Genomic DNA, 23,165 nt, shown 5'->3' with positions numbered 1-23,165 from the left:
AATCTGTACACAGCTTTGCTTTTAAACCATTTTTACAAATAATACTAAATACAAAACAAGCAGCACAGGCAAAGCATTTGATGTGTTAAAAGTAGTGCCGGGAAAGTTAACATGTTAATAGTTAAAGTCAAATTGTGTTATTATTTCTTTTATCACATTAACTCTTGCATTATTTATTACATGTGTTAATTTGGGTACGCCAATCGGAAAATATTATGAGCAAGATTTTAATAGATGCTGCTTGAGATGACTGATTAATAATTTTTTATGTAGCCTACATATGACTGCAAAGCCCCGTTTTTAGCCTCTATTACTCTAGTGTCTGGACTTACAAAGATTAAAAGGAATAATGAAACAGAAAGGTTACCGCCTCATTTTAAAACATCACATCACTTCTATGAAAAGAAGTTTAATGAAATAAAAAGAACTTTGTGATATTGCCAATGAATTGACTGTAAATTTCTAATCAATTTAATGCTGATTTAGTATCAAGTCTTTCAAAAACTAATAAATTTCTCAGCAGTTCCAAATTTTCAAATCCTAGTGACTTTGAGCTTATTGTATGTATGTATCATATGCTTTCATGACAGACATAATACAGATTTGTATTTGTTCTGCTACCCAGAATCATCTTCTACATGTGATGAAGGTGTCAGATAATGATCTGAGCCATGTGATCAGATTTAAGGAACGCTTCACAACTGACCTGTCCAATAGAAAAGACACACTGAATTTGCAATAGCACTTGGCCTATGGTTCAAGACCTGAAATGCCTCTCAAAATCAGAGAGGGAGGAAGTTTGGATGAGTTTAAGGGAGGACTGCAAAATACAACTTCCCAGACAACAGATGTCACATCACCTAAAATGAAAAGTTCCCTTTTTGCCTGGGTATCTGACCCAGATGATGACACAAATGAAATTGCTAACACATCTTTGTAAAGTTACAAAGCACAGCCCATTATGCAGATGGAGGACTGTGCATTGAAGTGGTGAGCAAAACATTTGGGTACTTGTGCTAAATCTTCACATCTCTCCCAAAATACATGGCATCTCCTCGACTGTCCTATGTGAGAGGCTTTTCCTCACTGTACTGTCATATTGTAGAGAAAAAAAGGGCTGTACTCTCTGCTAAAGTTTGAACAGGCTTGTTTGTCTAAGCAATTGGATCAGTAACAAGTTACTTAAGTTTATATTTTTGGCAAATTCTGGTTTGTTAAAGTGAAATTACTATAGCTAACTTGATAGTTGATTTTTTTCTGCTGATTTGTTACAGCAGGCAACTTGAGTGTTTCAGTAAACTATTCAACTTTTGGAAATTTATGTTTGGAATTCATTGGGTGGTTTTGTTATAGTACAACACAAGAGCAAATAATAATAATGAAAGTACCTTAAGATTTACTTAAATTGCAAATTTGTTTTATTTTTTTGAAATCTAATATATTAAAATGGGGATTTTGCCAGTTTTTAACTGCACCTTCATTTTTCTATATGGAACACATTTCTACACTGAATACACAGTAAAATATACTATATAACAGGCTATAATATAGAATATACTGTAGAATAAACTATAAATTCATTTTTTTCGGTAGTATCACAACATGATTTTATACTTGTGATTGATCACATTATATTTAATTTTACTGTAATTATTCCATACAAATCAATAATTTTTTACAAAAAATAGGATTGAAAACAAGTCGACCCAAACCTAGAGAGAGAGAGAGCATGGCCAATGGGGTAAAATATAGGGCTTGTAAACATACCTAACTTGATGAGTTTAATAGGCCAATAGAGATGAATGGAGAAGAAAAAGAAATGTGGAGATAATTGCTTCCTCTGTGCTTTAAGAGCTTATTCTAAAATATTATTAATTAGATCCTGCCAGGTTTTGAAAAATTCTGTACAGATCCTCTAAATGAATAATTGATTTTTTCCAATTTTAAATAGTGTAAGACATTGGTTTCCCACTGACTTAAAAGAGGAGAGTTAGGATTCTTCCAGTTTAGCAAAATAAGTCTGCGTGCCAAAAGTGTAGCAAATGCAATCACAGTTTGTTTGTTCTTCTCCACTTTAAAACATTCTGGAAGAACACCAAACACAGCTGTTAATGGGTTAGGAGGAATTGTGACACCAAGGTTGTCTGAAAGGCACTTAAAAAGTTTGGTCCAAAATAATGTTAATTTGGTGCAGGCCCAAAACATGTGACCCAGTGAGGCTGGGACTTGATTGCAGCGTTCGCAGGTTGGATCTTGCCCTGGAAACAGTTTTAAGCGAGACAGATGTGTTTGATATAAATTTTTGAGTTGAATAATTGTATGCTTTGCGCATTGGAGCTCAAGTGAAGTCTCTGCATTGCTACTTTCCACTCCTTTTCTGATATATTGATTAAGAGATATTTTTCCCATTGTCCTCTTGGATCTTTGAAAGGGAGGGACTGTAAAATAATTTTATATATTGCAGAGATGGTGTCTAAATCCTTGAAATTGAGCAATACTTTTTCCAGCATGGACGAGGGTGCAAGATGAGGAAAATCGGGCAGGTTCTGTTTGACAAAGTTCCTAATTTGAAGAAAGTGAAAGAAATGTGTAGCTGGAAAATTAAATTTGGAATGCAATTGTTCATAGGATGCAAAGATGTTGTCTATATAAAGATCTCTAAGCAATTTAAACCCAAATTTTTTCCAGATATTAAAAACTGCATAAGTTTGCGAGGGTTGAAAGAGGTGGTTCTCTTGCAGAGGTGCCACAGAAAACAGCTTCTCCATCTTAAAATGCTTTCTATATTGGTTCCATATTCTGAGTGAGTGAAGCACCATTGGGTTATTTGTATATTGTCCATAACTTGCATTTATTGGGGCACAAAGCAGGGAATATAAATAAGTACTGCAGGATTTTACTTCTGTTGCGGACCAGGCCTGTGTATGTTCATCTATTTGTGTCCAGATTTTTATAGCTTGTATGTTTGCTGCCCAGTAATAAAACTGAATGTTGGGTAGAGCTATGCCCCCTTCTGCCTTAGGTCTTTGTAGGGTCTCTCTTGGGATACATGGATGTTTTATGTGGAGAAATTTTCTGTTCCGGTCCTTCTCTCTTTATATGATCAGCATTTTGACAGTGAACCACCAGTGGTTCAATGGCGATTGCAAATAGCAGTGGTGAAAAAAGGGCATCCTTGTCGGGTACCACATTCTAGTTTAAAGTAGTCTGAACAAATGTTGTTAATACAAACTGAAGCTTCTGGATTGGTATACAGTAGTTTGATCCATTCACAAATGTTCAGCCCAAAACCAAATTTCTCTAATGTAGTGAAAAGGTATTTCCATACAATCATGTCAAATGCTTTTTCTGCATCCAATGATATTATTATTTCTGGGGTGTTTGACTTTCTTGGTGAGTATATTACATTAAACATGTGTCGAAGACTGGAAGTGTTGACCCTTGATAAATCCAGTTTGATCTTGTGATATTACCGAATGCAGCACTTTCTCTATTTTTCTGGCCATAATTTTTGAGAGTATCTTAAACATCATTAAACAGAAGTGAAATTGGTCTGTATGATGCACATTGTAGTAAGTCCTTACTTTTTTTAGGAAAGACGGTGATTAATGCTTGGCGAAAAGTTTGAGGTAGAATTTGATTGTCTCTAGCTTCTGTAAATGTTGCTAATAGGAGGGGAGCGAGCTGAGTGGAGAATTTCTTATAAAATTCTGCAGGGAAGCCATCAGGGCCTGCTACTTTCCCCCCTTGAATTGACTTTATAGCATCTAGTAATTTTGATAGCACCAGAGGTTTATCCAGTTCCTCAGCACTAAAAGTATCTATTTGTGGTATCTATAATGTATCCAGAAATGTATTAGATTGTGTGTTGTCTTCTTTAAACTCAGTAGAATATAAGGATTTATAGTAGTCTCTAAATGTGTGCATTATATTTTTACAGTCAATGATTTTGTCTCCGTTCGTGTTGGTGATTATTGGAATTGCATTGCATTGCGAACTTCTTGCTTGTGGATTTGTTGAGCTAAAAGCTAATAAGCTTTTAACAATAACCTAATTTCTCTCCGTGTTCAGAGTAATGATGTCTGGATTTATAAATTAGTTGTTCAGTTTCTTTAGTTGTCAAGAGGTTGAGTTCTGAATGCAGAGCCTGCCTTTTCCTATGTAGAGCCTGACTTGGAAGCCTCGCATGTTCTTCATCTATTCTAGTAATTTCGCTTTTTAGCTCTGATACTTTCTTGGTTTCTAATTTATTCCTGTGGGAAAGATATGAAATAATCTGTCCTCTGGACTGATCACATGCTTAATCATCAGGGTTTGTGATTAAATTGCCACGATTCACAATTAAAAAAATTGATAATTTCTAAGCCCTAGTTAAAAGACATTCTTCTGTCTTACATTATTTTGCCAAGAGTACCAGTAAGTTGCATTTTTCAAAGCCAAGTACCTAAATGAGTGATTCTTTACACTCTTTGCGCTTTGAGTGTCAATGTGAAGAAGATTCTGCAGAATTTCCAAGTTTCTTTCCTTTTCTTGTGCAAGTGGAACAGCATCAGAAGGGGAGCATGTACTTGAACAATCTGCAAAGAAACATATTAATTAATAATATTTAACATACTGGATTGTTACTATAGCTACATCTGTAGATGATTATGTTGTGAAGAGAATTTGAAAAAATACCAGTTGTTAAACACAAATGAAGTTCTAAAATTCAAGAAGTGATTCATTGACATGTTTGAGTTATATTTTGCTAAAGAAGTTAGTTAAGAAATGTATGGTCTTGTCCCAGTTGGAAACTTCTAAAGAAAACAAAACTGCTTAGAGGAAAAAATGTGCAAATTCAGTGGCAAGTTCCGCCATCTGTAAAGTTGGGATGGCAAAGAGGCATCCATCCAATCAATGAAAACACTGATTAGACTATTTTTAGAACAGAAACACCTAGACAGTAACTGTACTTGCCAGCAACATCCTGCTCATCTTCACTTTCAAGGAAACGAGAATCCATTCGAAATCTTTCATCAGTTCCAAAGTGGGACTGCAGCCTCATAAGCTAACAGATAGATATAACACATTAACAGTGAGTACCACACCTCCAGGTAAATCACACAACAATTAAAGAACCAACTCTGTATACAGCACCCAACCAACCTATATAAAGATACTAGCAAAATACCCGAGCTTCGCAGCGGAGAAGTAGTGTGTTAAAGAAGCAATGAAAAAGAAAAGGAAACATTTTGAAAATAACGTAACATGATTGTCAATGTAATTGTTTTGTCACTGTTGTGAGTGATGAGTGTTGTTGTCATATACTGTATATATATATATATTTACACACACACACATAAACATATATATATATGCATATCTATACATATATACATACATATATATATATCTACATATATACACATACATATACACACACATAAATACATACACACACACATATATAAACATATATATACATATACATACATATCTACATATATACACACACAGCTATTTCGTATCAGTGTAATACGCTGCTTGTTAAAACGGATGACTCCCGCTCTTACGTGCAAGTCTGCGTGGATATTATGAACTATCGTATTTGTTCAAGTTCTATTTACATTTTAAATAGAAGGAATTTTTATTTAGTCGACAGAAATATCTTTGGTATCTTTGGAACATTTTAAAAATAACGTAACATGACTGTCAATATACAGTATTTGTTTTGTGAGTGTTACTGAGTGTTGCTGTCATCAAGGATTTGATTATCATTATTTCTTTCAATCAGGTTCGTATTTGTAGGATGTGTTGTGTTCAAGTTACATTCCGTGTTTGTCAATCGTTGTAAAGATGACAGGTTTCATTCATCGATTCGTTTCTTACTGCATCAATAAACAGCTCGTCTTCTTCTTTATCTGAGACCTGACACACTGCATGCACGGGTTTTTTTTACACTGTCTTCCTTTAGCGGGACATTGACTTTTTCCAACGTGTGCTTTGTTTCCGCAGTAGTTGGATTTATGAATATGCTTATATGTATCAGACGCTTCATATTTTTTGCTGCCTTTTCAATTGTGTAATTAGTTTTTTGTTCAGCTTTGGAACTGTTGCTTTTATCTGTGCACTCGCCAGTTCACGTGAGCCGCCGGTGTACATGCATCGGGTTCCCAGCTGTGCTGGTGCCATCTTGCTATGTCCATGGCTGTATTTAATGTTACCTTAGTCCTGGCACTTAAAACTTTCTCTCGCAGTTTCACTGAGTTTGTGTCAAACACCACCCTGACCATCTCGTCTTCCTCTCCATAAGCACAGTCCTTCACCCGTGAATATTTAGTGGGAGTTTGCTATTGGATTGCCGCTGACGGACGGCCTTATATGGGCAGGCACTAAATTACAAACGCCAGCGGCAGCCTGTCTATGAACTTAATTTAAAGTGTAGGTTTACATCGTGCTTTGTTTCCGAAGTAGCAGAACTCATGAATATGGTTGTATATGTCACTCGCTCGCTTCTTATTGTTTCGCTGCCTTCTCAATTATATAATGCATGTTTTCTTCAGCGCTTTTTTGAGGTCTTCCTGGTTTTCTATGTACTGCGTGATTACGTGGGAGGCGTGATGATGTCACACGAAACTCCGCCCCCACAGCGTTGAAGCTCATCTCCATTACAGTAAATGGAGAAAAACTGCTTCCAGTTATGACCATTACGCGTAGAATTTCGATATAAAACCTGCCCAACTTTTGTAAGGAAGCTGTAAGGAATGAACCTGCCAAATTTCAGCCTTCCACCCACACGGGAAGTTGGAGAATTAGTGATGAGTCAGTGAGTGAGTGAGTGAGGGCTTTGCCTTTTATTAGTATAGATTAGTTCTCTACTAAGCAGACCATTCATCAGATGCAATAACATTTCCAAGAAACTGCACCTGCTCTAGGAAAATAGCAGTCAATTCTTAGGAACAAAATATGAAGTTTCATTTGTCATAAATAATTTTGCTTTAACAGAACTACACTTCTTGTTATACAAAGTCATTTTACTTTCTGTCCGGCTTTTCCTTCGAAGTGGGCTTTCAGTTGAAACCTGCCATCATCATCATCTTTATCATTCTCTTCATCCTCAGTGTTCTCAAACAACTTAGTATGACTTTTTTTTTCTGCCTGTTAAAAATGATACAAAACATTTTTTAGAACTTAGAATTAACATACAAAAGCTTTCAATAACTTTTAAGTCTGAGTTTTACTTGCAACTAGTACATTGGAATTCTCAGGATTAAATTAGATAACCCACATAAAAATAGGAACAAAGCTACCTTGGTAAAAGGACTGAAGAAGAATACTTTTCTTTACCTGCAGTAAATTTTGACACAGACATATAAAAATTGTTTTCGTGTCAATTTGTGCTAAAGTCATGACTTGCCTGAGCATTTTATAAGACAAAGAACAGCGAGCAATAGGATCTTTTTCAAATCAATCCAATGACAATACTGAATATGATTCCAAATTATTCTTCAGTTTCAGTAACCTTTTACTTTTTTACTGTGGCTGGAGTGCCAATCCTGACAACACCACCCAAGTTTTCCCTGTAACATGGAGAAGCTTTTTGCTGGCCTGGATGCAGATTAACGTCATACCCAGGACGAAGCAATTACAGATTGAGGGCAAGGGCCCAATAGAGTAGAGTCACTTATTGTGTTTACAGGAGTTGAACCAGCAACCTTGCAATTTTCGACCCAGATCCCTAGCCTCAGAGCCACCACTCCACCCATGTGGGAGGACACAAATTTAAGTAAGTAGCAGATGAAATATCTTCCTATACCTGCATTCTTATAGACCTAAGGCTTGTATTTATAGCCAAAGGCAAGTGAATGGTGATGAAAACACAGAACTGATACTAACTTGAACAACCTTCTGTAAAGATCCCATTAACATCTGCTGGCTTTCCTTTTCTGTATCTTGTAACTCTGCATCTTCTTCATTGTTCTCCTTAAAGAAAATATGTTTACCCTTTCCAGATTCTGAAGAGTCCTATATAAGAGAGACGAAAGCTTAATAAAAGGTGTGGTTAGAATGTAGGTGCAATGTAAGGAAAGTGGGAGAGATGAAAGTCAGATGAATTATGCTTGATTTATAGATAAAAACTGGTCTGATTTATCAGTGAAATTAGACAATAAGCTAGTGCGCTGAACATTTGATTTTTATTTTTACAATTGTCATCTGAATATATGTGAATTATTATAAATGCAAGTATGAATGTTGAAATATGTACAGTACAGTAGAAAAGTGGAATCCTCAAGTCTATAAAATACTGAAAACATTTACCTAAGTAAATTAAGTGGTTGAAGCAACACAATTGGCTATTACAGAATTCAGTAATTTCAACTAAACAAACAATATAAATTGAATATAGACTAATTAATGAGAAAGATAAATCTTATTGCAAATATAAGCTTAACCTGGGGAGGCAGAGGAAAAAAAAAACCCTGCATATTTATAATTAAATACTGATATCAGTTACTATTATGTTCCAGAACGTTTTCTGTGAAGTCTGGTGCTCAATTTATTAAGATGTTTGGGGAAAACATATCTCTGAGCAATAGCCTCTGAAAAAAATAGAAATCATATAAAGCAGTTTATATGATAAATAGTTGTCATAGCCACATTTTAACAGTGAGATTACAATATTGCCTGAACTGTACAACACTAATTTCACTTCTGTTTAAGAATATGAAAGTTTCTTTTTAAAACAGATACGAGACATTTAAAATGGCACATTACAAAATATTTTAAATCTGTTAAATGGGCTTTTTAAAATGTTTGCAAAAGAGACTCTAATGACTAAAGACAATCAAAACAGTCAAAGCCAAAACTCCCAAGAGGTGCAAAGGTTACATACCAGATTTGATAAAGCTAACCGGATCTGTGTCTTTTGCAGACTTGCCTCCTTCTCCCTCTGCATGAGAGCTGCCATCCTCCGGAGATTGTCCTGTTGCTGTTTAACTGTACTTGTCACATTAGGGTTCATAGTTTGTGACAGATAACTATGTGTGTCCATAGTACTTTTACTCATGATTTCCTTCTTTGGAGGAAAACAACTGCTTTTAGACATTGTGGAGTTTACATCCAATTTTTCAGCATTAGTATTATAGCTGGATGGTGAACAAGAACTCCAGGGCATAGTTTCCTCTGTACTTGCAGAGTGGTAATATTTTTTGCATGCCAGCTGTTTCTTCTCTTTGAAACCTTTCCCAGGAAACTCACTACTCAGTAAGCCTGAACTTGGCACTATTGAATTTGCAATAGTCTGACAATCTTTAGATACCACTGAATTACAAACAAAGACCTCTTCTCTCTGTTCACAGCTACTTTTAGCATGAAAAATTCCGTCCTTATAGAAGATCTTTTTTTTTTGCTTTTTACAAGCTTCTGATCCAAACTGAGATACATCTGATACTCTTTGGAAGTTTGTCACACTGTCTTCAGTATAACACTGAGCACTTTCATTTGTTTTGGAGAGGATTCTAGTCCCTTTAAAGGAAGGCAGCTCTTGAACAACTCTATTCCTTTTTGTCCACTTACTTTCATCCTCACTGCTGTTATCCGCAATGAGAGATTCCAGGATTTCCTCAGGCGTGCAAATCTTTTTTACTGAATCATTATGCAGCCATTTAAAGTCTACTTTGTCTTCTGTCTCATTAATTTTTGCTAATGTCTCCATTTCTGTTAAAGTCAAATCTACACGACAACTGTTATTCATCATAGCTTCATAATCTGAATCAACAGAAGATTTACTGTCCTCAGAACTGCAAAATGTCTCAGCTGTTTTGTATTTCATAGAAGACCATGCTTTTCTCATTTCAAACTGTCTCTTTTTAGACTTTTCCTTTGATGGAGTCTTTTTGGTGACATCTCTACTGGTGGTAGGGACAGCTGGTTCCACTTTCTGTTTGATTTGACCCACCGAATTAGCCTTGTTAAATGTAATGATTTCATCAGTATCTGCTGAATCATATCCTCTGCTACGGTCCAAGCCCTTAACCAAAGAACCTATGTTTGTATCATTATTGTGACTATTATACATTATAGAAAAGTCACTGTTTACCACTTCTAGATCATCATTTGCTTTGTAAAACTCCTCACCATTTTTTTTATTCTCCTTTGCCACCACCCTTTTAATTTCTTCCTCAGACTCAATATCACTGTCATGCACCGTGGAATTAGTAAACCTTGGACAGGATCCATTTTCCTGTCTTTGATTTGGTGCCTTGACAGGGTTAGAGGAATATGCCCTGGATGTGCCTTTAACATCTGAAGGATTTTCTGCTCTTTTCTTTAAATCTGAAAAGAAGACATGATCCACAGATTTGTTTTTTCTTTGAATATCCTCTGTGATTCCCTTTCTCTTCTTTTTCGGAATTGGAAACTCTCCTCGTCTTTTTCTGCTTATGTCTTCATCTCCTTCCTCAACAAACCAAGTCAGTTTTGAGATAGGTGTAAAACGATTGTAGTCTGTTTCCTGGTTGAAATTTTTAATGCCATGGCAATGCTTAGATGGATCATACTTTAATATGTTAGAAAGGTTAAAGAATTTACATAAAGACCACAATGATAGAAATAGGTATAAACAACATCAAGTGCATGAAAGTGTGACTTAAGTCTTCAATAATGGGAAAGACCGGCTTGGCTAAATAAAATGGTGCACAATATAACAAGGAATTCTTCAGGCACACTAGCATAAATTAAATCCAAGAAAAGGATATTTTATTCTGTCCTCTTGCTTTTAGGTGAAGTACAGGAAGTACCCTTCCAAACTTCCCCACAACCCATTTCTGCCAAAAAAAAAAAAAACAATTATTAAAAAACCTAAATACTGCCATAGCAAGTTCCAAAAGGCCAACTAGCAAATACAGACATACTATCTATGTAACCAAATTGTCAAGAAGTAGCAAGCACAATGTGACCATAGCAAAATGACATTCACAATTACAATTCTGACCCCCTACAACTCAATCCGGGCAAAGCTTTACTTCTATGCATATGAAAACACGGAAACCGAAACATAGCCCTAAAGCCTGTTAGTAAAAATCCACCTTGCAGAGATGCCCTACCTGTAGATTATCATGAAAAATTCAGGTCTTTTTATTTAGTTATGGTTATTAATGTTAACTTATATTAGAATTTTTCTAACAACTATTTGTGACTTTTGCGAAGGGGCAATAAAATCACTGGAAAAAAAATGGCAAACTTCAAATCAATTCAAATAATTTCAAAAACAAACAGTAAATTAAAATGTACAAAATAAGACTTTCACCTGTGCTGATCATGAAGATAAAAAGACAATACGCAAAAAAATAGGCTTTTAGGAATACAGTAGCAACTAGAATCAATGCTACACTTATATTTTACAGTTGCATCAATAGATAGCATAAAGAGATTTTTATTTGTCCCTGGGGAAGCTCTCTAAATAAATAAATAGATAAATAAAAAGTATTGGGCAGAACACTTCAAAAAGAATTTAGTTACTGAATACGGAGTATACAGTCCTTAATGTATTCAAATTTGGATTCTGAGTTAATACGCAAAACTTAATTCTGAATACTTTAAGAATACTTTCAGGAATTAATTTATAGTCTAGCTCATAAAATAGTGCAACAAGTTAAACATATTTAAATTAGATTGAGGTGCATTTTCAGGTCACAGTTTCATAAAAAACTGGAGCTCTTTTTTTTTTACTATTCATCAAAAACACTTAATTCCTGGCACCTGCCACAATAACAGCCAAGCGCACGTGCGTGGATTCTGCTCCAAAGCAGGATTAGCATGAAATTCAATTGAAGTAAATTGTGATTTTCAGAAATTGGGTTAATTCCATTTCAGAAAACTTGGATTTAGACCAACATGTGTTTTTGGAACAAGTTCAGTCAGAATTTGGATCTGTTTAATGTGGTTTAATGTGAAGAATTTCAGCTTTAACACAGCGTTTCTCAACTCTTAAGTATTTGCGACTCAAGTTTTCATAACGGTTTTAATCCCAGCCCCCTAAGGTTTTGTTGAAAGGAGCCCACTAATACCAATTTGTTCTTTTTTAATTAATGATATATCATAGATGCATATTTACATAACTTTTATTGACATTTATCTAACTCTATATTTATTTTTCTAGTATCAAAATGTAGTTTAAGTTAATTTGTTTTGGTTTCAATAGATGTATTCTTCATATTTTTGATTCTTGTTTTCTATTTTTCACATCTTTGCGCCCCATAGTTTGAGAACCATTGCTTTAACACTAGAATTCCTGAAGCCCACGAAAAAAGACGTAATCCCAGCACACCTTAAATTCATTCACAACTCTACCATCAGCATCTTTTGTTCTGTAACTGCGTTGATCAGCACAAACAACAAGCAGCCTGCTGTTTCATCTCATGGGCAAATAGGTCTCCCAGCTTAAGCCAAGGCTCTTTATCTGTGTGTGGAGTGCCTGGAGTTGCATAGGGTAAATAATACAGTACTAGAAAAATACCCGCGCTTCACAGAGGAGAAGTAGTGTGTTAAAGAAGCAATGAAAAAGAAAAGGAAACATTTTGAAAATAACGTAACATGATTGTCAATGTAATTGTTTTGTCACTGTTGTGAGTGATGAGTGTTGCTGTCATATCTATCTATCTATATATATATATATATATATATACATATACATACACACACACACATAAAAACATATATATATATGCACATATCCATACATATATACATATACACATATATATACACACACACATATACACAGTGGGATGCAAACGTTTGGGCAACCTTGTTAATAGTCATTATTTTCCTGTATAAATTGTTGGTTGTAACGATAAAAAATGTCAGTTAAATATATCATATAGGAGACACACACAGTGATATTTGAAAAGTGAAATGAAGTTTATTGGATTTACAGAAAGTGTGCAATAATTGTTCAAACAAAATCAGGCAGGTGCATAAATTTGGGCACCGTTGTCATTTTATTGATTCCAAAACTTTTAGAACTAATTATTGGAACTCAAATTGGCTTGGTAAGCTCAGTGACCCTGACCTACATACACAGGTGAATCCTATAATGAGAAAGAGTATTTAAGGGGGTCAATTGTAAGTTTCCCTCCTCCTTTAATTTTCTCTGAAGAGTAGCAACATGGGGGTCACAAAACAACTCTCAAATGACCTGAAGACAAAGATTGTTCACCATCATGGTTTAGGGAAGGATACAGAAAGCTGTCCCAGAGATTTAAGCTGTCTGTTTCCACAGTTAGGAACATATTGAGGAAATGGAAGACCACAGGCTCAGTTCAAGTTAAGGCTCAAGTGGCAGACCAAGAAAGATTTCGGATAGACAGAAGCGGCGAATGGTGAGAACAGTCAGAGTCAACCCACAGACCAGCACCAAAGACCTACAACATCATCTTGCAGCAGATGGAGTCACTGTGCATCGTTCAACCATTCAGCGCACTTTACACAAGGAGATGCTGTATGCGAGAGTGATGCAGAGGAAGCCTTTTCTCCGCCCACAGCACAAACAGAGCCGCTTAAGGTATGCTCAAGCACATTTGGACAAGCCAGCTTCATTTTGGAATAAGGTGCTGTGGACTGATGAAACTAAAATTGAGTTATTTGGGCATAACAAGGGGCGTTATGCATGGAGGAAAAAACACAGCATTCCAAGAAAAACACCTGCTACCTACAGTAAAATATGGTGGTGGTTCCATCATGCTGTGGGGCTGTGTGGCCAGTGCAGGGACTGGGAATCTTGTCAAAGTTGAGGGATGCATGGATTCCACTCAGTATCAGCAGATTCTGGAGACCAATGTCCAGGAATCAGTGACAAAGCTGAAGCTGCGCTGGGGCTGGATCTTTCAACAAGACAACGACCGAAACACTGCTCAAAATCCACTAAGGCATTCATGCAGAGGAACAAGTACAACGTTCTGGAATGGCCATCTCAGTCCCCAGACCTGAATATAATTGAAAATCTGTGGTGTGAGTTAAAGAGAGCTGTCCATGCTCGGAAGCCATCAAACCTGAATGAACTAGAGATGTTTTGTAAAGAGGAATGGTCCAAAATACCTTCAACCACAATCCAGACTCTCATTGGAACCTACAGGAAGTGTTTAGAGGCTGTAATTTCTGCAAAAGGCGGATCTACTAAATATTGATTTCATTTCTTTTTTGTGGTGCCCAAATTTATGCACCTGCCTGATTTTGTTTGAACAATTATTGCACACTTTCTGTAAATCCAATAAACTTCATTTCACTTCTCAAATATCACTGTGTGTGTCTCCTATATGATATATTTAACTGACATTTTTATCGTAACAACCAATGATTTATACAGGAAAATAATGACTATTAACAAGGTTGCCTTTTGCATCCCACTGTACATACATCCCATATATATATATATATATATATATATATATATATATATATATATATATATATATATATATATATATATATATATATATATATATATATATATATATATATACACACACACACATATACATACACATATATATACATATATATATATAAACTCAGCAAAAAAAGAAACGTCCTCTGACTTTCAACTGTTTTTACTTTCAGTAAACTTAATGTGTAAATATTTGTATGAACACTAAAAGAGTCAACACCATAAGACATAAACTAAAAATGTTTCACAATGTGTCCCTGAATGAAGGGAGGCTCAAAATCAAAAGTACCAGTCAGTATCTGGTGTGGCCACCAGGTGCTTGAAGTACTGCAGTGCATCTTCTTCTCATGGACTGGACCAGATTTGTCAGTTCTTGCTGTGAGATGTTACCCCACTCTTCCACCAAGGCACCTGCAAGTTCCTGGACATTTGTGGGGGGAATGGCCCTAGCCCTCACCCTGCGATCCAACAGGTCCCAGACGTGCTCAATGGGAATGAGATCCGGGCCCTTCGCTGGCCATGGCAGAACACTTACATTGCTGTCATGCAGAAACTCACGCACAGAACGAGCAGTATGGCTGGTGGCATTGTCCTGCTGGAGGATCATGTCCGGATGAGCATGCATAAAGGGTACCACATTAGGGAGGAGGAAGTCTTCCTTGTACCGTAAGGCATTGAGATTGCCTGCAATGACAACAAGCTCAGTCCGATGGTGATGTGATATACCGCCCCCGGCCATGACGGACCCCCCACCTCCAAATCGATCCCGCTCCAGGGTACAGGCCTCGGTGTAACGCTCATTCCTTCGACGATAAACACGAATCCGTCCATCACCCCTAGTGAGACAAAACCGTGACTCATCAGTGAAGAGCACTTTTTGCCACTCCTGTCTGGTCCAGTGAAGGTGGGTTTGCGCCCACAGGCGGCGTTGTTGCTGGTGATGTCTGGTAAGGACCTGCCTTACAACAGGCCTACAAGCCCTCAGTCCAGCCTCTCTCAGCCTATTGCGGACAGTCTGAGCACTGATGGAGGGAAAGTGTGTTCCTGGTGTGACTCGGGCAGTTGTTGTGCCATCCTGTACCTGTCACGCAGGTGTGATATTCGGATGTACCGATCCTGTGCAGGTGTTGTTACACGTGGTCTTCCACTGCGAGGATGATCAGCTGTCCTTCCTGTCTCCCTGTAGCGCTGTCTTAGGCGTCTCACAGTGCGGACATGGCAATTTATTGCCCTAGCCACATCAGCAGTCCTCATGCCTCCCTGCAGCATGCCTAATGCACGTTCGCGCAGATGAGCAGGGACCCTGGGCATCTTTCTTTGGGTGTTTTTCACAGTCGGTAGACAAGTCTCTTTAGTGTCCTGCGTTTTTAGAACTGTGACCTTAAATGCCTACTTTCTGTAAGCTGTTAAGGTCTTAACGACCATTCCACAGGTGCATGTTAATTAATTGATTATGGTTAATTGAACATGCATGGAAAACATTGTTTAAACCCTTTATAATGAAGATCTGTAAAGTTATTTGGATTTTCAAAACATTATTGTTGAAATACAGTTCTGAAAAAGGAATGTTTCTTTTTTTGCTGAGTTTATATCTACATATACACACATACATATACATACACACACACATATATACACACACAAATACATATATATATATACATACACACATATACTGTATATATATATAAACATATATATATACATACATATCTACATATATACATATATGCACACACACACACACATATATATATATATAAACATACATATACATACATATCTACATATATATATATATATAAACTGCTCAAAAAAATTAAAGGAACACTTTGAAAACACATCAGATCTCAATCCTCCTGGATATCTATACTGATATAGACTGAGTAATGTGTTAGGAACGAAAGGATGCCACATCGTTTGATGGAAATGAAAATGATCAACCTACAGAGCCCTGAATTCAAAGACGCCCCAAAAATCAGAGTGAAAAAATGATGTGGCAGGCTAGTCCATTTTGCCAAAATTGAATTGCAGCAACTCCAAATTGTACGCAGCACTTTGTATGGCCCCTGTGTTCTTGTATACATGCCTGACAACATCGGTGCATGCTTCTAATGAGATGACAGATGGTGTTGTGGGGATCTCCTCCCAGATCTGGACCAGGGCATCACTGAGCTCCTGGACAGTCTGAGGTGCAACCTGGTGGCATTGGATGGACCAAAACATAATGTCCCAGAGGTGTTTTATTGGATTTAGGTCAGAAAAGTGTGGTGGCCAGTCAATGGTATCAATTCCTTCATCCTCCAGGAACTGCCTGCATACTCTCACCACATGAGGCCAGGAATTGTCGTGCACCAGGAGCCACTGTACCAGCATAGGGTCTGACAATGGGTCCAAGGATTTCATCCTGATACCTAATGGCAGCCAAGGTGCCTTTGCCAAGCCTGTAGCGGTCTGTGTGACCCTCCATGGATATGCCTCCCCAGACAATCATTAACCCACCACCAAACTGCTCATGCTGAATGATGTTACAGGCAGCATAATGTTCTCCATGGCTTCTCCAGACCCTTTCACTTCTGTCACGTGCTCAGGGTGAACCTGCTCTCATCTGTAAAAAGCACAGGGCACCAGTGGTGCCTCTGCCAATTCTGGTATTCTATGGCGAATGCCAATCGAGCTGCATGCTGCTGGGCAGTGAGCTCAGGGCCCATTAGAGGACATGGGGCCCTTGGGTCACCCTCATGAAGTCTTTCTGGTTGTTTGGTCAGAGACATTCACACCAGTGGCCTGCTGGAGGTCATTTTGTAGGGCTCTGGCAGTGCTCATCCTGTTCCTCCTTGCCCAAAGAAGCAGATACTGGTCCTGCTGATGGGTTATGGACCTTCTATGGCCCACTCCAGCTCTCCTAGAGTAACTGCTTGTCTCCTAGAATCTCCTCCATGCCCTTGAGACTGTGCAGGGAGACACAGAAAACCTTCTGGCAATGACACGTATTGATGTGCCATCCTGGAGAAGTTGGACTACCTGTGCAACCTCTGTAGGGTCCAGGTATCGCCTCATGCTACCAGTAGTGACACTGACTGTAGCCAAATGCAAAACTAGTGAAGAAACAGTCAGAAAAGATGAGGAGGGAAAATGTCAGTGGCCTCCACCTGTTAAACCATTCCTGTTTTGGGGGTCATCTCATTGTTGCCCCTCTAGTGAATCTGTTGTTAATTTCATTAACACCACAGCAGCTGAAACTGATTAACAACCCCTTCTGCTACTTAACTGACCAGATTAATATCCCATAAGTTTCATTGACATTATGCTATACTCTGATTAAAAAGTGTTCCTTTAATTCTTTTGAGCAGTATATATACACATACATACATACATACATACATACATACACACACACACACACACACACACACACATATATATATATATATATATATATATAAAAATATATATATATATAAAATATATATACAAAATTATACAAATTCAAATATGAACATGGTGCATAACAAAACCTGGAAATATACATAAAATTTGTTCTTTTCAGCAATAACAAATCAAATCATTCAGTTGTCTTTGCTCTTATGTCATTTTATCAGATTTGGACGCCTGGCATCTTTTTTTGGCAACAAGTTTGTTTATGTTTGGTGTGAAGTTCTGTGTTGTGGAGATTCTCGGATGGACTGCAGGTGCTCATCAGTGAGGCGACTCCTGTGTGCTGTTTTGTTAGTCTTCATCACTGAGAAGAGCTTCTCACACAGATATGTGGTACCAAACATGCTCAAGGTTCGAGACGCATGTAGACGGAGCTAGAGCATTTTTGCAGGAATGGAGTGAATAAACTGTGCGGGCCGTGCAGTACCCTCAAATAAAGCTGAGTTACAACAATTCTGCAAAGATGAGTGAGCCAAAATTCCTCCAGAGCGCTGTAAATGACTCATTGTAAGTTATCGCAAACGTTTGATTGCAGTTATTGCTGCTAAGGGTGGCCCAACCAGTTATTAGGTTCAGGGGGCAATTACTTTTTCACACAGGGCCATGTAGGTTTGGATTTTTTTCTCCCTAAATAATAAAAACCATCATTTAAAAACTGCATTTTGTGTTTACTTGTGTTATATTTGACTAATGGTTAAATGTGTTTGATGATCAGAAACATTTTGTGTGACAAACATGCAAAAGAATAAGAAATCAGGAAGGGGGAAAATAGTTTTTCACACCACTGTATATATAAAGGAGAGTTGGGATCCAAGAGACTGTGTTTGTAGAGGGATGGAGAGTTAAGGCGGGTGGGGGAGTCACGTAAACATCTCCCCTCCCATTCACATCATTTCTTTCACTTCATTTCGCTCCGAGCCGAGCTCCACAGTTCTTTTTCCTTAGTGTTTAGTCCTCTCTCCTTTACTGATTTACTGTTTACTAGATGCAGTACTTACTGAATAGTATTTTTTCCTTTAGTGTTTCTACTTAGTGCTTCTTAGTGTTTAGTAGATGCGGTGTGCCAGTGTTCCCGGCAGTGTTGCGGTTTACTGTTACTTTCTACTTCGTTTTTGTATTTTAGTGTTTAGTAGGCTTTTACTCTATGTCATTTACTGTTGTTTTTTACTGTTGTTCCCGGCGGTGTTGCCCTTTTTTACTTTATCTCATTAAGTGTTGTTCCTGGCGGTGTTGCCATTTTTCCCGTTTCTATTTTTTATGTAGCATGTTCACGAATTAGTCATAGAGAAAATGTATATATTTTGGCTCCAGGCGGACAAACCAAAAATGTTGTATATAAAGCAGCTCTATAAGTTGCATGTAGATACATAATTATCCAACTACAGCGACTGCAGCGAAGCACACCAGGTCTGCTAGTATTCAACAAAAGATAAGGCTGATTCAGGAAGATGTATTTTTTAAATATAGTACAGTTGACAAAGCCGATCTACAATGAAAGAGTTTGAGGTAGGCTGCTTTGAGGGGGACTTTTTTTTTTTTTTAAAAAAGGGCCATTTCTACTGCAGTTTAGATTATCAAATGCACCATTTGTGCTTTGACAAGAAAGACACCCATGCAGAACGTATGAAAAACAACAGATTTGCTGCGAGTTTGGACATCTGACCACATTTTGTTGAGAGCAGTGTGTTGAGTTACAACTGAGGATGAAAAAAACATTATTAACTGAAATGATTATGAGTATTTTAACTCACAATACCAATGACTGTATTTTGTATTAAGCATGCTGCAGAGAGCTATATGATTTTTACTTCTATATGATTTGTTCTTCATTTAGGTAGAAAAAGAATTAAGCTTATTTACAGAATTATTAGACTGACTTGCATTCCTTTATGAGAAAATGCTGACCTTTTGACGCTAACAGAACACCCTGTGATATTATAAATCAGTCATGATACTTATGTATTAAATAAGAATGTGCTAAGCTAACTGAACAAATGTAATCCTTGATATTGGATAACCTACGTGCATGCAGAAAAAAAGGAAGTGTCTAAAACTGCAAAAAAACTGTTAGGACAAAACTTGCTATAACTGGTCTTATGTATAGGTAAGTTAGAAGAAGTGTATTTCTTAACACTGTGAAAATACTGACAACTTTATATCTGTAAAAAACACTGTGTTTTCTCTGCATGAACAAATTCAGGATGTGAACAGGGGCTACAGCAATCTATGTAATAACCTCAAGATGAACTGCTATGTTTTTTTTTATTCTTGTCAATGAACTTGAGTATTTAAGGAAGTCTCTTTTTTTCCTGCTGGCAGGCTAGGCTGCCTGTAGCAACTTGAGCAAGTAGGTGCTGCAAGCCTCTCTGCCACCAAGAATAAAGAAATTGCTTTTTACTTTTAATTGGTGTCCAACTTCTGTTGTTCTTAGACTTTCAGTGTCCACACAACCCAGGGCAAAGTCTTTCCGAGTCTGTGGTCATAAAGCTTATGGAGCAGTTTCTGGACAAAGGCAGAATTGTTACAACAGACAGCTTCTTCACAGTAGTTTCGCTGGCTGATTGACTGCTGCACCGCAACACAACTCTGCTTGGCACTATAAGTAAAAATGGGACTATTTGCAGCTATAGTCACTTTAGTACTCGAGCAATTCACCACGCTAGTGTTTAGATATGGCAGTGCTATGCTGATGGTGTATGCAACCAAAAAAGAGACGTCTATCTGCATTCTCAGTGCCATGCACCATAACACGGAGTACAGGCAAGATCGAAAAAAAAAAATGTTCAAACGATAACTCATGTTCAAATGGCATAGCGTTTTCAAATAGCGTGGACAGTTCAAGTACTTAAGTGATTTTAGCTGCAGATTGAGGTCCCATTTTACTTAAGGTGCCAAGCAGAGTTGTGTTACCATTAGTTAAAAATATCAAGGCTCCAACCCACAATGTTATAATCCAAACAGATGCCTTCTCATGTGATGTTTTTCTGTTGTGTGGTCTTAAATGGTCTACCTTGGCCTCTGCAAGCTTTTAGGTCCTTATAAACTAAATTTAATATAAACATTTTGAAAATATTAAAAACTTTGTTAATTGCCCGCTTCCCTAGTCTTCTTTACTTTACTACTGGGTACGAAGTGCTTTAGTTAGGTGAGAAGGAGGAATTAATGTAATGTATACAATAGCAAAATAAAGAATAAAGTTTGGACTGTATGATATTGATACAGTATTACATTATAAAATAAAATGCTGGATGTATTCCCTAAGGGATGTTAAAGGTCAGAGTAAAAGAAAATTAGACATTACACTGTGAGTACATGCTAAAAAGAATCCACATAGGTAAAAAAAAAAGGTATATGTTTTGAGGAGGTGTGTCCACAAAGGCTTTCCAAAATAGACTGTTAAAATTTGAATTATTTACTAAACTTCAATTTGAGATAAAATTATCAGTATACTCTGGCTCAAAATGCAAACTTCATAATATTGGATTGTTCAGGTAATTTATGTCAGTGTGTTACTTTATTAAAGTCAAGCACTAAAGTGAAAGCTTATTTTTTTTTTCAACAGCTAGACTTGTACCCATGCTCCTGGCAAAACATCCTTTCAACATCAAATGCTATCAAGACTACCTTAAAAACAAGTCACTTTGTGATTGCAATATGCATATAACTTTGCATAGTAAACAAAAGAAAGAAATTGAAAAGGCCAAGTCAACAGTATTTAAGAAAAGAAAAATTATTATAGTACAGAGTACATTAAAAATATATTAAGGAACTATAGATAGTGCTTGCAAAGGTATAGCAACTTTTCACTGTTTAAAAAATAAAACTGTGAAAATTAATTAGCTAATATTTTGAATGTGTGGATAGCACAGGGAGAACAATATAAATAAATGCAAAATATACAGTACACAAGCTAAAAGTTCCAAATAAGTGAAAAGAATTTTTAAAATCATACGAGAAAATTGTACTACACTTCTTGATTAAGATGAAGAGTACTATGATTTGCAATTCATGTCAACATTCCTAATCACTGTCACTCTGCACTCATCTAAAGAGAATTTGGCAGAATCATGCAATATGTAGCTGAAATTTCCCATTAGATAACTATTTCTGATTAAAAGTAAAATATTCTAAGGAATTGCTAAGAAAACCTATAAAAGTAGTACCTTGTGTCCAGGAACCTCACTTCCTGGAACAGCAGCTTTCATATGGAAATTCTCAACTCCAGCCGTTTTCAAGGACTCCATAAATTGAGGTATTGTATCAGAGTGGAAGGACTGTTTTGCCACAACTGATTGCTTTTGTTCTTCACACAACCTGCCATCAAAAAATTAAGTAACATTTAATAAAGCTCTTAAAATTTCTAATAATCATCAAAACACCACTGAAGTCAGCAATATGATTTTAATACAATATTTAAAATTCCCTTTAACACTTCCCACAGAAACAATAGCAAAGACTAAATCTGCAAATTTATTTAGCTTGTTTTTACTAAGTTTACTAAAGGAAAATATCATCTATGTACACAGTGGTTTAAATATGGTTAAGAAAATGAACATAAAAAAAGAGTGCAATTCCTTTTTTCCCTATATGTATTTTCTGTATAAGTGTTAAATTCAGCTTGAAAGGTGGTACTTGTTATATGGAAAATGAGATTATATTAATTGTGAATTAGCTTGTTTTAGAACATGTGAAAAATTATTATTTTAATTGCTTTTGTATCTTTGGCATGATGCAACTTGTTATAGAGGTTGAATCAAAATACAGGCAGTCCCCGGGTTATGTACGAGATAGGGACTGTAGGTTTGTTCTTAAGTTGAATGTGTATATAAGTCGGAACAGGTACGTTATTTTAATAAATGCTGTTCTTGACCGACTATAACCAAGTGCTCTGCCAATGAACGATGGAGTTTCACCTGTCTCTGACCTTTTTATTATTTCTACTTTATTTTCCATGGTGATGGGTTTTCTCTTATTTGCTGCATCACCAGCACTTGCATCAGATTTGTTTCAGAGACATTGTTTAAGGGTGAAGACAAAAGGTTAAGATGAGCTCTTCTGCACAGCACTGTACACGCTATCACAGCAGGAAGGCACCACTCGCCAGCACGTCTGGTGTACTGACGAAAGATAACTTCCTGCTATGTACATAACAGTACAAGCAGGCTTGCTATTGAGAATGAATGGGTACGGTGAGGAGAGGTTCACCATTTTCCCACCACACAGTCACCTCCACTTGCATAGAGTATGCTGCTTGCAGCATCCGCCCACTGAGAATGAACAGGGTGCAGCCAAAGGCGGGTAG

At 36.9% G+C, this 23,165-nt stretch overlaps 1 protein-coding gene across 3 annotated transcripts in view; it reads right to left on the bottom strand.

Moving 5' to 3' along the window:
- nol8 (nucleolar protein 8) overlaps positions 1-23,165 on the bottom strand; it is a 109,428-nt gene that overhangs the window by 16,224 nt on the left and 70,039 nt on the right. For all 3 annotated transcript variants that reach the window (XM_039770852.1, XM_039770851.1, XM_039770853.1), the window contains exons 5-11: positions 22,027-22,177; positions 10,737-10,805; positions 8,873-10,546; positions 7,876-8,004; positions 7,018-7,137; positions 4,957-5,047; positions 4,445-4,577 (exon numbers count right to left, since the gene is read on the bottom strand). In XM_039770852.1, coding sequence (XP_039626786.1) covers positions 4,445-4,577; positions 4,957-5,047; positions 7,018-7,137; positions 7,876-8,004; positions 8,873-10,546; positions 10,737-10,805; positions 22,027-22,177 — 2,367 coding nt within the window. The remainder of the gene's footprint in view (positions 1-4,444; positions 4,578-4,956; positions 5,048-7,017; positions 7,138-7,875; positions 8,005-8,872; positions 10,547-10,736; positions 10,806-22,026; positions 22,178-23,165) is intronic.

Source organism: Polypterus senegalus, chromosome 12 (genome assembly GCF_016835505.1).
Source record: "Polypterus senegalus isolate Bchr_013 chromosome 12, ASM1683550v1, whole genome shotgun sequence".
NCBI lineage: Eukaryota > Metazoa > Chordata > Cladistia > Polypteriformes > Polypteridae > Polypterus > Polypterus senegalus.
This window is presented reverse-complemented; position numbering and strand designations above follow the sequence as displayed.